At 41.5% G+C, this 13,820-nt stretch overlaps 2 protein-coding genes across 2 annotated transcripts in view; both read left to right on the forward strand.

The window, feature by feature from the left end:
- AGO3 (argonaute RISC catalytic component 3) overlaps window positions 1-13,820 on the forward strand; it is a 151,589-nt gene that overhangs the window by 131,844 nt on the left and 5,925 nt on the right. Inside the window, exons 15-18 of the mRNA XM_075553875.1 lie at window positions 2,565-2,759; window positions 3,032-3,166; window positions 6,370-6,471; window positions 13,082-13,281. Coding sequence (XP_075409990.1) covers window positions 2,565-2,759; window positions 3,032-3,166; window positions 6,370-6,471; window positions 13,082-13,281 — 632 coding nt within the window. The remainder of the gene's footprint in view (window positions 1-2,564; window positions 2,760-3,031; window positions 3,167-6,369; window positions 6,472-13,081; window positions 13,282-13,820) is intronic.
- On the forward strand, window positions 8,539-9,412 carry LOC142434446 (GTP-binding nuclear protein Ran-like). Its single transcript, XM_075539166.1, has one exon. The coding sequence runs from the start codon at window positions 8,594-8,596 to the stop codon at window positions 9,395-9,397; it is 804 nt and encodes a 267-aa protein (XP_075395281.1). The 5' UTR covers window positions 8,539-8,593; the 3' UTR covers window positions 9,398-9,412.

Raw genomic sequence — 13,820 nt, forward strand, 5'->3', positions numbered from 1 at the left:
CTGACTTGTTCTACTGGTATTCTACAGAGCAGTTCAGGTTTGTCGGTTCTTGCCTTTCCTTTTGTCATTGTCTAGCTTTTGCATGCATATGAGGAAATGGAAAATACCTCAGCGGTCAGTTGCCCCTCAGTTACCAAAGTAACATCTTTTCCTTTTAACTTTTGCCCCAGATTTGGCTAATGCCCCATGTCATCTGGTTTCTTGACAATCGCGTCCATGGGCATTGATGTGAATCCAGGAAGAATGGAATCTTTAACAACTTCCGTATTTTCTCCATTTATCATGCACAGCATTGTTCTTGGTCCAGTTTTGAGAATTTTCGGGGTGTTTTTCTCTTTTATGTTGATATACAACACCTGTAGTGTCTAGTAGGCTGTAATCTCTGATCTTCATCAATAAGTGTTTCAAGTCCTATTCACAGTCAGCATGTAAAGTTGTGTGTCTGCCATACCACAAGTTGTTAATGAGCCTTCCTCCAAGCATGATATCACTGTGTATCTTCTGCATATAATCCAGGTGCTCAGATTAATTGCCCAGCATACAGATTAAATCAGTTTGGTGAAAGGACACAACCTTGACATACACTTTCCCTGATTTTAAACCATGTCATATCCTTGTGTTCTGTTCTGACAGCTGTCTCACTATGGACACATCAAGAGTTCTGTGGTTGCCATTTTTCACAGCGCTACCCCTAATGATCCAGATTTTGCTATGAGTGCAGACGACTGCTTCTGTGTAGTCAGTGAAACACAGTTAAACCTCTTCTGGTGTTCTCCTGTCTCTGCCAATAGTCATCAGCATCAACAGTGAAAGCCCTTACACCGTGTCTTTTCTGAATTCTGCGTAATTTGTGCAATTCCCAGTTGCTGTGCAGCTGCAGCCATTTTTGACACTGCTCAGTCAGTTCTTCATCCAGGCGATCTCTGCTTTGGAATGGGCACAAATGTGTACATCTCCCAGTGGGTCAGTCAGGCCAAGCTTGCCGGGGCTGACATGAGTGAGAGCTTGCCGGGGTGCAGTGTTTCTTGAAGCAGCTCAGTTGGTTTTCTGTCCATACCTAGAGACTTCTTTTTCGCATCATCTTCAGTGAAAGTTGAGCTTCCTCCATCAGTACTGTCAATTTTTAACCTCTTGAAATGGCTAAATAACTGTATTCTGTTTATATTTTTGTATGCTTCCTACATCACTCAAATTTTTGCCCATAAAATGGTTGTTTTGTAACTACTCAAGGCTGGAATTTCTTTCTTCAGCTATTACAACTTGACAAATAATAAGTGTGTTCTTCCTTTTTGGTTTTCTAACTCGATCTTTGTACATTTCACTATAAGTTATCATATCATGTACCTTACAGAGGTGGTCGCCCGATTCATAACAGTAGCAAAATTACAGTTATGAAGTAGCAAAGAAAATAATGTTATGGTTGGGGGCGGGGTCACCACAACATGAGGAACTGTATGAAAGGGTCGTGGCATTAGGAAGGTGGAGAACTACTAGGCTAGATAATCAGTGCTGATACAGAGTTTGATGTCCCATAAAAGATGCTTGCTTTGTGGTATGGGAAGGATTTAAGAATTGGTGAACATTTTCCTAATGGAATTTGTATATGGTAGGAGACTTGAAACAGAATGGTAGATTCTAAGAAATGCATAAAGGAGATGACTGGAGAAAAATCAGTGTTTTCTGTCAGCAAGTAAGAACTTGCAAGTACTGAGCAGTCCCAACAGCTAACGCGCCTGCCGCCTGCTTTATGCCGGGTCCGAAAGCGCAAGTGTATAGTGACTGTTAGGTAAATGTGGAGGTTAGTTGGCTTCTGTTTGTTCGTTGTTACCCATTCATACTTCACAATAAGAAAGCATAGAATACAGGATTTTATGGATACAGACTGAGCCTTGGCAAATACGGCCAAAGGATACCAGGAGGAGGAACCGGAACAACCTGAAAATACTGCTGCTGAGTACCCTTGCAGTAAAAGACACAATTAACAGATCGACGTGGTAGAATTCAGAGTCTGGGGTCTACAGGAACCAGTAGAACAAATGCTCGGCAGTTGGTGGGGGTAAGGGAGGAACAGGATAGAGAAGTCTGGCTTGAAAATTGATGAAGCTTAAAATTGATGAAGATTTAAGGTGACAATGAATTACTAGTAGAAGAAAATATAGACATTTGCAGAAATATTTCATTATCTTTCCATTTTATTTTTCCACCAACTTTCAAAAGTTCCCTTGTATAGAGACCAAGGCTTTCAACGGACCATCCTTATTTTATTTTATTACTTAATTCCTTCCTCTTTTTTGGTTTGTGATGTCACTTCTTTGCTTTGCTTATGGGCTTAGATCAGCAGCATGTATAGATTAGATTCCAACTGCTAAGTGTCATGTGCAGGAAAGTCATTTTCACTCCGTATTGGGGAGTCATATTGTGTACTTGTCTTTACTAGGAGTAATCTATTTTTATTATTCTCAAAGTGAATGGTGGTAAGTATTAAGATTGTAGCAAAATGTAACTGTCAATGAAATCGATTTAGCTTTCTATTACCTCAGTTTCTATTATTTTTTCCAACCTAGGTTGTAGGTAGTATGGATGCACACCCAAGCAGATACTGTGCCACAGTAAGAGTTCAGAGACCCCGACAGGAGATCATCCAGGATTTGGCCTCCATGGTCCGGGAGCTTCTTATTCAGTTTTACAAGTCAACTCGGTTCAAACCTACTCGGATAATCTTTTATCGAGATGGTGTTTCAGAGGGACAGTTTAGACAGGTTGGTGATCTGTGATCTCATACTACAGTTAAGTCCAACACTGTGTTCTTAATTTAAAATCCAGCTAAAAACCTTAGTTGAGAATTCTTAAAGGCAGAAATTTTGATTGTAATTAAGACCATCCTCAGATAATTGCTAAGATACAATAAAGCTGTATCATATAATTATCTATGAAATGATAAGATTAAGAAAGCTTGAGACTAAATCGTTACCTTACTTTGAGGCCTGTGAAAAGGAACAGATTTCAAATCTTTCCATTTCATCTTTTCTAGGTGTTGTATTATGAACTACTAGCAATCCGAGAAGCCTGCATCAGTTTGGAGAAAGACTATCAACCGGGAATAACTTACATTGTCGTTCAGAAGAGACATCACACTCGATTATTTTGTGCTGATAGGACAGAAAGGGTAATCTTGCATCTATTACAATCCTGTCATATGCCAGGTTTATCTAAAATAGTTCATAGAGCATGTGAACAAGGCCTCCATCCAACAGCAGGGTTCCCGGTGTATAAGAGCCGGTGACAGAGAAGCATCAGGATAGGCTGTTACTTGTTAGCTTTCTATTCAAGTAACATCGAAAATAGTCAGAGTCCCATTCAGCCTTTTTGTTGTTGTTAAGAAACATATTTTTAAAGACTTTTCTTTTTTTTTAATTAGTTTAATTGTTAACAGTTTCCCTGGTAGACAATTCACATATCTTTCACTAGTTCAGTTGCATTCATAAGCGTTACACAACCATCACCACTATCAATTCCAGGATATTTCTTCTTCTTTGTATTGGGAAAATAGTCTTTTCTAATCATATTTTCCTTAAATGTTCAGAGGGAAAAAAGGTACATTTTTTTAAGTGATCTTGTAAAATTTTGTGTTTGTAAAAAGCTAGGAACTCTCCACTCCCACCCCCAAGGGGAATGAACCATAGAAATGTGGGTGAAGGGAAATAACACTGTGGAAGATGTGAAATAACAATAATAATATATAATTGATCAAGGATTTGTGAGGGCGGGAGGTGGGGGTCAGGGGGAAAAGAGGAGCTGATACCAAGGGCTCAAGTAGAAAGAAAATGTTTTAGAAATGATGATTGCAATGTATGTACAAGTGTGCTCAATACAATTGAGTTATGGATTTTATCGCATCTGTATGAGCCCCCAATAAAATGATTTTTTTTAAAGAGTTAGCGTCTCAAAGACCCACAGGGGCCGTTCTACTCCGTCCCATCGGGTTGCTGTGAGTCGGAATGGGCTCAACGGTAGGGTATCTGGAGGGTGTGGGGAGTTTTTTTCCCCCTTGGGTGAACTGATAAGTTACAGACAAATTGAGGACCAAGTTAAATATCAACCTGGGAAAGGCAGTCTCTACTCAAAAGATGAGCGGGAATCAGTGGGACGAGGCCATGTTCTTAACATTACAAGCAGATCCCCCGTGGGAACCCTCCCCATCTCCTGCACTGTGTTCCCTGCAGAAGGGTAAGGCCCTGGAGACAGGCCCTAGAAAGCGCAATAGAGAAAGAGAGACGTTCAAATTGTCAACCCCTAACATGTGCAAGATCTTGTTCTGTCTTCCTCTCCTCAGCCTCTACTCTCCCAGCTAAACACAAGAAGCGGCTCAGGCACAGTGGTTAACCCCATTTCCCTGGGAGACGGTGTGTCTCTTTTATTAAGGTTAAAGAACTTTCCTAGAAGCTAACCAGGGTAGTTGGGAGAATGATTATTGTTACATACTGATAATGCCTGGCTGCTTGCTTACTTATTTTTAAACTAATATATTTTCTCTAAGGTGATTATTACCCTTAACACATTTTTTGTGAAGAAACTTTGAGGTTGATAGTTGTTTCACTGTCTCAAGTGTGTTGGTTTGTTTCATGGGTAGAAAATGTGTCAAAAAAATTTTTTTAAGAAAATGTGTCAAAACAGCGAGGTGTCTACCTTAAATGTATATGGTTTGTTGTATGTCAATCAAACTGAATAAAATTGCTAAAAGAAGAAGAAGAAGAAAGAGATTAGTCTAAATCCATGCTAAGTACTTTGAAGCAGTGTTTCCTTGTACACACACAGAATTGTCTTCCGTACGGCGCAGGCCACCGCAGGGGCGGAGAGGAGATATTAAATACCTGGGGAATAGGTCGTGTCGTCTGTGTGCACATGGGAAAGGTGGCAGTCCCTGAGCCGGCCGGCCGGCCTGCATACAAACAGGAAACTCTAAGGCAGGGCCTCAGACTCTTTAAACAGGGGGCAGTTCACTGTCCCTCAGACCTGTTGGAGGGCAAGACTATAGTTTTTTTTAAAAACTATGAACAAATTCTTATGCACACTGCACACATCTTATTTTGAAGTAAACAAAGCAAATGGGCAAAAACACCCGGCGGGCCGGATAAATGTCCTCAGCGGGCCTCATGTGGCCCACGGGCCGTAGTTTGAGGATGCCTGATCTAAGGGTTGACAGTGTCTGATCCTCAAGAGACAACGATTTGATGAAAAAGACTGAGAAAGGAGTGCCTTTCCCTTAGTAAATATACAAGCTGTGCTGCTTTGGGCAGATTTTATTAGTGTCTGCCTTCTTTGGAGTTGTTGAGAAGATTAAATAAATTCAAGTGTGTAACACAGTTAGAACGGTTCCTGACACAGTCAGTACTCAGTAAAGGTTAGCTGGTTGTGGTGATGAAGAGGAAAGAATAGCAGACAAGTATTTTTCATAAACTTAATCTTTAATAACATTGAAGTAGTTACTATCTTGCCCAATTTATACCTGAGGAAATCATGACCCATGGAAGTTAAACTACATTTAGTCATGCCAGTCCTTTTATTTGATTTTTCTTTCACCCATGTTCTAGATAATACTATTAATAAAAAATACTATTAATGCCCACTGCCATCAAATCAATTATGATTCATAATGATCCCATAAGACAGAATAGAATTGCTTCCTTGGAAATCTTTTTGGGAGCAGGCAGCCTCATTTTTCTCCCATGGGGGCAGCTAGTGGTTTTGAACTGCCAGCCTTGCAGTTAGCTGCCCAATGCCTAACCCACAGCATCACCAGGGCTTCTGCTACTAACTATAGGGAGGATGTAAGTACAGACGAGAAAACAGTGACGGAGAGAGGTTTGACACAGTGCTCTAACAATCACACAATTATTAATTAGGATATGAACCTCGGTGTTTCTCTGCCCCCAAATAGCATATAACTTTTCAACATGTTAGTTATGTGTAGATGTGGATTCTCTGGTCACACTAAGCATAGCTAGGTGACCAAAGCCCCCAAACGTACGCGCCTCCTTACTTGCAAAGTGCTCTTGGCCGGAGGAGGCCTGCCGTCCAGGGGCTGCGTAAGAAGAGGAGTGGGTGCTGCTCCAAAAGCACAAGAAAGCTGAGACCCTCACACGAAAGTGAAAGCCTCCAGGAATCAGTTCAGCAGAAAATAACATGCAAACAAAAGTAAAAGAAGAATTTTTTAAAAATAAAAAGAATAGGGATCAAGGCTTGAATATGTTCTGATCTTAATACAGGCCTGAAAGTAGTGGGAATATGAGAACCGTTTTTAATTGTATGTTTTAAAAAGTGTTTTGGGTGCATTCTTCATCTTTGTCTTGTTTGACCCAACCATCCCAGGTCGGAAGGAGCGGCAACATTCCGGCTGGAACTACGGTGGACACCGACATTACGCACCCGTATGAGTTTGATTTCTACCTCTGTAGCCATGCTGGGATACAGGTGAGTCTGCACGGGAGGCACATGCTTCAGTTCAGAAACGTTCCTCATTGTGGCTACTCTTAACATCTCTAAAGAAGGAGAAAGAGATGTTCTCCCTTTTTTGCCTTCTAACTCAGTTCCACGTGAAGTTAGATGAAACTTTTAAATAAGTTAAACTTCTCTCTCTGTTACTTGAGAGGTGCTTATTTCTATGAAAATACTAAATTATAAGTCAGTTCATAATACAAAGAATCTCCCTCATATGAATCCTTAATTTAACCTAAAATATTAAGTTTTCTACAGCACCTAATACTTCCTTTGACCTATACCTAAGGTGACCAGACGTCGCGCTTTTGGCGGAACAGTCCCGATTTTTAACAATTTTTCCCGCGTCCCGCCACATTTTTTAAAAGTCCCTATTTTTGGAAAGAATGCACGACAAGCTAGGGTATACGGTTTTTGGCTGCCATGTGGCTATTTCGCCAGGATATGAGTTTTATCAATGGTGTCCCGCTGGTGTCCCGCTTTACCAGTGTGAAAATCTGGTCACCTTACCCATACCTCTTCTTGACAATTGTAGTTCACAGACAACTCTGACATTGACTGGCATATATTAAGCATGTGAAATAATTTAATTTTAGGATTGCAACTTGATCTTTTCTTATTCTTTTCTTCGGTGCTCCAGAAAATCTTGTCTCTTTCTTATCTTTGTAGAACAAATGCTTTAATCAAATATATCTCAAATTTTCCAACAGCAGAAAGTATGAAGGGATGGGATGCCCAAAAGAAACCGGAATTGCAGTGGGCGCAGAGGAACTTTCAGCGTAGCATTTCCCCCGCTAGGCGAGCATGGAGCAACTCACTCTGAGTTAGTGACCCCAGTGGCTTCACCTGGGAAGCTTCTCTCTGGTCACAGGGAATTTTTTTGTAAAAGCAGTTTCACTCAAACCTCATTTTTTGTGATGATCAATTTAAGACAGCGGTTCTCAACTGGTGGGTCAAATGACCCTTTCACAGGGGTTGCCTAAGACCATCAGAAAACACATATTTCTGATGGTCTTAGGAGCCAAGACACAGCTCCTCACTCTGTCTCCAGGCGGGTCCACCCACATGCAGACACGCCCACCTATGAGTACCAACATGAAGACTGTTACCCATGCTACACCATGCTTCAAGACAGAATTTCATTGCTTTGTCATTAGAAGTAAATATTTCACAATATATAATGACATTGTTTTTGTGATTCATCACTATGCTTAAATTATGTTCCTTTTGTAACAATGGATTATATCCTGCATATCAGATATTTACATGACAATTCATAACAGTAGCAAAATTACAGTTTAGAAGTAGCAACGAAAATGATGGTATGGTTGGGGGGGTCACCACAACATGAGGAACTGTATGAAAGAGCCACAGCATTAGGAAGGCTGAGAACCACTGGTTTAAGAGAACAGTGTGCGGCTGTGGGAAAAATGCCGCAGAAACTGTTGTGATGTTGAACACAGCTGACACGGGCAGTACTATGGGAAAAACTCAAGTGTTCAAGTAGTATTCTCATTTCAAAAAGGGTGGAATGTCAGTTGATGACAAACCGTATTCTGGACATCCATCACCTTCCTCCATGGACTAAAATGTCAACTTGTAGTGCATTCGTTCCACCAGGTCAGACTGTTAGTCAAGCTTTCTATTCAGAGGTTCTCAAAGGATTGCCTAACAGGGGACTGGTTTCCCACCAGGACAATGCACCTGCTCACGCAGCCATCTCAGTGCACCAGTTTTTGACAAAAACAGCATGCTTCTCTTGCCCCACACACCTTACTCTCCTGACCTCACTCCATGTGACTTCTTTTTGTTTCCGCGAATGAAGAGGGACATGAACGGACTTAGAAGACTCACAGGAGGTGAAGAAAAAAAAAAACGAGGGAGGCACTGTCAGCTATCCAAACAGATGAGTTTGGGAAATATTTCCAAGAATGGAATTTCAGATGTGACAGACGTATTAAGTGTAATGGAGAGTACTTTGAAGGTGATAAGGTAGTTTTATGAAACAAATTTAAGGGGCATTTGAATTGCGCTTCCGCCATCTTTCCATCCCTCAATCAGACGTGGCCCCGGAGACGCTTCTGGAAGATCCATCACGATGGCCGCCCAAGGAGAACCCCAAGTCCAGTTCAAACTTGTACTGGTGGGTGATGGTGGTACTGGAAAAACGACATTTGTGAAACGTCACCTGACTGGTGAATTTGAGAAGAAGTATGTAGCTACCTTAGGTGTTGAGGTCCATCCCCTTGTGTTCCATACTAACAGAGGACCTATCAAATTCAACGTGTGGGATACAGCTGGTCAAGAAAAATTTGGAGGACTGAGAGATGGCTATTATATTCAAGCCCAGTGTGCCATTATAATGTTCGACGTAACCTCAAGGGTTACTTACAAGAATGTGCCTAACTGGCATAGGGATCTGGTTCGAGTATGTGAAAACATACCCATCGTGCTGTGTGGCCACAAAGTGGATATTAAGGACCGGAAAGTTAAGGCAAAATCCATTGTCTTCCACCGAAAGAAGAACCTTCAGTACTATGACATTTCTGCCAAAAGCAACTACAACTTTGAAAAGCCCTTCCTTTGGCTTGCTAGAAAACTCATTGGCGATCCTAACTTGGAGTTTGTGGCCATGCCTGCTCTGGCCCCACCAGAGGTTGTTATGGACCCAGCTTTGGCAGCCCAGTATGAGCATGATTTAGAGGTTGCGCAGACAACCGCTCTCCCGGATGAAGATGATGACCCGCGAGAGAAGGAAGCTGGAGCCCAGCGTCAGAAGTCTAGTTTTATAGGCCTCTGTCCTGTGACGTCAGTGGTGCAGCGTGTTTGCCACTCATTACAGAGCTCAGCAGAATGTGCTCATCTGTGGGATGCTGAAGGAGATGAATGGGCTTCGGAGTGAGTGTGGCAGTTAAAAACCTTTTTTTTTTTTTGAACCCACATATCTAGCTGTTTGGGAACACATTTTTCTTTCTTGAAATTCAACTACAAGACTGCTACAGTCACATCACAATATTCAGTGGTGATGTTTTGTTTGTTAACTGTCATTCCCATTCCTTTTCGTTAGAATAAAGTTGTATTTCAAATATCTAATTAAAAAGACTCGTCCCTTGTTCATAAAATTTTAAAATCAAAAAAAAAATTTAAATGCATAGTTTTGAGGGGAAACAATTCCGGGTTGGGTTTTTTTGGAGGGGTACCTCCTCATATACCCACCTTCCCAGAATGTCTGAGGGAATGCAGTTCAAATTAATTTAGGCTACTTGTAAATGATTAAAATCAAAATTCCTGCAAAATGTGTCTTAGTCTATAGCTGTATCTTACAGCTTTTTATGTACCGTATACATTACTTTGGTTTGAGACTCATCACATAAGTTATTGTCTCATTCATTTATCACTTTATTATATCTGTTGCCCTTTATAATAAAATGTTACCATTTTATTGGTACATGGTAACAGAAAACATAAGTTACTAGGACTTTTAAGGATTGAAACTAAACTACTGGAGTGCATATTTTAAGCAAATAGTTCTCCACATCTGCACCAAGGATTGATTAATGTACACCTCCCCTGATGTTAAGCCCTGCAGTTCCCTTGTTCTGTTTGTACGACTGCCTCTTGATTCACGTACGGGTTCCACAGGAGCACAATGAAGTGTTGTGGAATCCCCAGCCTTCGAAGGCTGGTCATCATTTGCTGGGATCCACACAGTCAGATGCCTTGGTACAGTCAATGAAACACAAGGAAACATCTTCCTGGTGTTCTCTGCTTTCAGCCAAGCTCCATCTGACATCAGCAATGAGATCCCTTGTTCCATGTCCTCATCGGATTCCAGCCTCAGCCTCTGGCAGATCCCTGTCAATTGTTGGAGGATCGTCATCAAAATGTTACTTGCATGCGCTATCAGTAATATTGTTCTATAATTTGCATATTGTTGGGCTACTTCCTTTGGAATGGCTACAGACATGGATCTCTTCCAGTCAGTTGGCCAAGTAGCTGTCTCCCAAATTCCCTGGCCTAGCCAAGTGCGTGCCTCCAATGCTTCATCACCTGTTAAAGCACTTCAGTGGGTACTCCACCAGTTCCTGGAGCTTTGTTGTTGGCTAATGCTTTTAGTGCAGCTTGAACTTCTGCAGTACCTTAGTTGTTGATCCAATATTACTTGTTGAAATGGTTGGATGTGTGTGAGACCCAGCCCACATCCAGATGGGTCCTAAGGGACAGTTGTGTAATTTAAAGGAAATTAAGAGGCAGGCAAAAGTTTTGGGGCACTTCCCTCCATGGTATCAGAAACCAGGTCTGAGCATACAAGCCACCCCAACCACAGATAGCTCCAAACCTAGATAACGACATATATACATAACAAGGTGGCCAGTGTCCTAACACTAGAGGTCCCTGAAATCCTTTGGGAGTAACCTAACACCAGTGGTGGGGGCAGGTAAGTGGGAGGGGGACTGTCCCCTGAGTGGGGAGAGCAATAGCAACATGTAGAGAAACTACCGGCCAGATAGCAATCAGCCGTGTGCTAGTAAGGGGTAACATTAAGGTAGCACTGTAATGGGAGGATATTGTGGGAATAATTTCTAATTAGGAGAATGTGACTGGGCCTTATCCCCAACTCACAAATGTGTGGGCCTCCCTCCACCCTGAATCCTGGCCTCCCAGGCTGCTTAATTCAGAGAATAAAGAATTTGTCCATATGCACTCCTCTCCTGGTCCTCAGTTTCCCACAGATGACTAAGTCTTTTTGGTACAGTGACTTTGTGTATTCGTTCCATTTTATTTTGATAGCTCCTTTATTTTTATATATTTTTCTCACAGAAGCTTTGTTTTTTCCTTTTTTAATTTTGTTAGGAGCTCTTGGTATTTTAACAATCCATAATTCAGTTAGATCACACACTGGTGTAGTTGCTGCCACCATCATTTTCAAAACATTTTCGCTCTACTTGAATCTCTGCTTGTTGCTATCCAGAAGCTTTTACTATGGCAACTTTAGGCCTGAATTTTTTCTTTAGTTTTTCCCTTTAAGATATGCTGAGCCACGCGCACACACACACACACACACACACACACCTGCACACTCATATCTACGAACTTTTTAAGCTTTATGCTTTTTATATGAACATTTGAATTGCAAATACATTTTTCTGAAGAAAAAAAAGATATGCTGAGCATGGTTTTCTAGGTCTTTGCACATTTCATTATAATATTTGAATTTGTCTTCTCAAACTGCCCTTTGACATTTCCTATTTAGCACTTGGACTTCACCCTTTTTTCCAGTTGCCTTAACTATGGGAAAGAGACTTCTGACATTAGTGCTGATCTTTCTTTCCTGTTGTTTGAATGGCCTTTTGTTTTCTCGGTGTATAATGTACTCGGAGCCCTCCCACAGCTCATCAGGCCTTTTGTCAGTAGTGTTCAATGCAACAAATCTGTTCTTGGGCTGTTCTCAGAATTTAGGTGGGACAGACTCAAAGTTGTATGTTGGCTCTGGTGGATTTGTTTTTATTTTCTTCGGCTTCAACCGGAACTTGCACATGAGCAATTGATGGTCTTTTTCAAGATCACTTCAGATAGTTGCTCAGTAACTCAGTGTCTTGCCCACAGTACCCCCTTACAAGTCTCCTTTCCTGACTTACTTTTGCTCAGCCTTTAGGACAAGCTTCCAGACAAAAGCCCCTCCTCTGTATTACCCAAACACCCTATGCATCCCTCTTTGTTATAGTTTTTTTTCCTTTTTTAAAAATTTTTTCACATTTTATTAGGGACTCATACAACTCTTATCACCATCCATACATATACATACATCAATTGTATAAAGCACATCCATACATTCTCTGCCCCAATCATTCTCAAAGCATTTGCTCTCCACTTAAGCCCCTTGCATCAGGTCCTCTTTTTTTTTTCCCTCCCTCCCCTGTTATAGTTAATAGATAATATTGTAACTGTTTTTGTTTCCCTCTCCTGCTGGTCTGTAAGGTCCCAAAAGGCTCATACATACTAGTCGCTCTTTGAATCCCTGCGTACAAGCCATTCATACTGGACGTGTGGAATAAACAAATAAACACAATGGCTTCCTCTGTCTGTTCAAGAATACATATTAGTAAGTTATCTCACAAATATATAATTAGTGTAAATGCAATCAAGGAAAACTGAAAAAGTAGGAACAAATAGCTTCTCATTCTGACATAAAAAGAATATCTCACTCATCTTTCAAACTTGAGCTCCATTGTTCCCACCTTGCTAAAGGAGCCACGGGCTCGCCATCACGTAAGGCTGTGTACTGATCGTGCTAAGCCATTTGTTCATTGTTTATCATTGTAGAGACTTTTCTCTCCTCTCTTCCTCTGCCAAATTGTGGTTATCAGAAGACAGGAAACTCTAGACTTTGTTCTACTCTGAACCCATAATGCCTAGCATAGCCACTGCTAACATAGGAGCTCAACTAAATGCTCTGACATTGATTTTTAAATTACAATACATTGTGGTGCTATACAGAGCTGACCCTTTTTAACATAACTCGGTCTGCATTGAATGTTTATTTAAGACATCAAGAATCAATAGAATCTGCCTTTCCCTTCTGCAGGGCACCAGCCGCCCTTCACACTATCATGTTTTGTGGGATGATAATTGCTTCACTGCGGACGAGCTTCAGCTGCTAACCTACCAGCTCTGCCACACCTATGTGCGCTGCACACGGTCCGTCTCTATACCTGCGCCGGCGTATTATGCTCACCTGGTGGCATTTAGAGCCAGATACCATCTTGTGGACAAAGAACATGACAGGTAATATAAAAGCCCCAATTACGAGAGATTCTCACCAAAATCCAAATGTAGTCTCTATAGAACTTTATCACTTGATCTCCCTTCTGAAACACTTTGGACTTGATGTGTTTTTTAGTATTTTCTGTGTGGTTTGGTTTTGTTTGTTTCGTACTGGGGTTTCTCTCTGTTGTGTCTTGTCATGGTTCGTAGCCTGCTTCACTTTCTGCTGTGTGTTCTTCGGTTGTGGCAGATGAAGCCCAGGCTGGGTGACTGTGTGGAGACAGCGACCAGGATCAGGGTTCCTTGGAGGTCAGGCAGGGGAGGGGTTGGGGTGGGTGGGGGATGATAGCAAGGCCTCGAGAAGGAAGAAAATGTTCTGAAACGGATTTTGGTTGCAAGTGTACAACATTGCTTGATATGGCTGCACTATGGGGTAGTATGAGGTCTGGGTTAGACCCTAATAAATGGTCTGGGGGAAAAGAAATAACATTTCCTTGAGGAACTTTCTGAGCTCTTCCATCCACGTGTGTGCCTGTTTGCTATGAAGGCCTGCCATTCAG

Source organism: Tenrec ecaudatus, chromosome 1 (genome assembly GCF_050624435.1).
Source record: "Tenrec ecaudatus isolate mTenEca1 chromosome 1, mTenEca1.hap1, whole genome shotgun sequence".
Lineage (NCBI taxonomy): Eukaryota > Metazoa > Chordata > Mammalia > Afrosoricida > Tenrecidae > Tenrec > Tenrec ecaudatus.

Coding starts and splice junctions, on each gene's coding strand:
- LOC142434446 (XM_075539166.1), top strand. CDS start 8,594: ATGGCCGCCCAAGGAGAACCCCAAGTCCAGTTCAAACTTGTACTGGTG.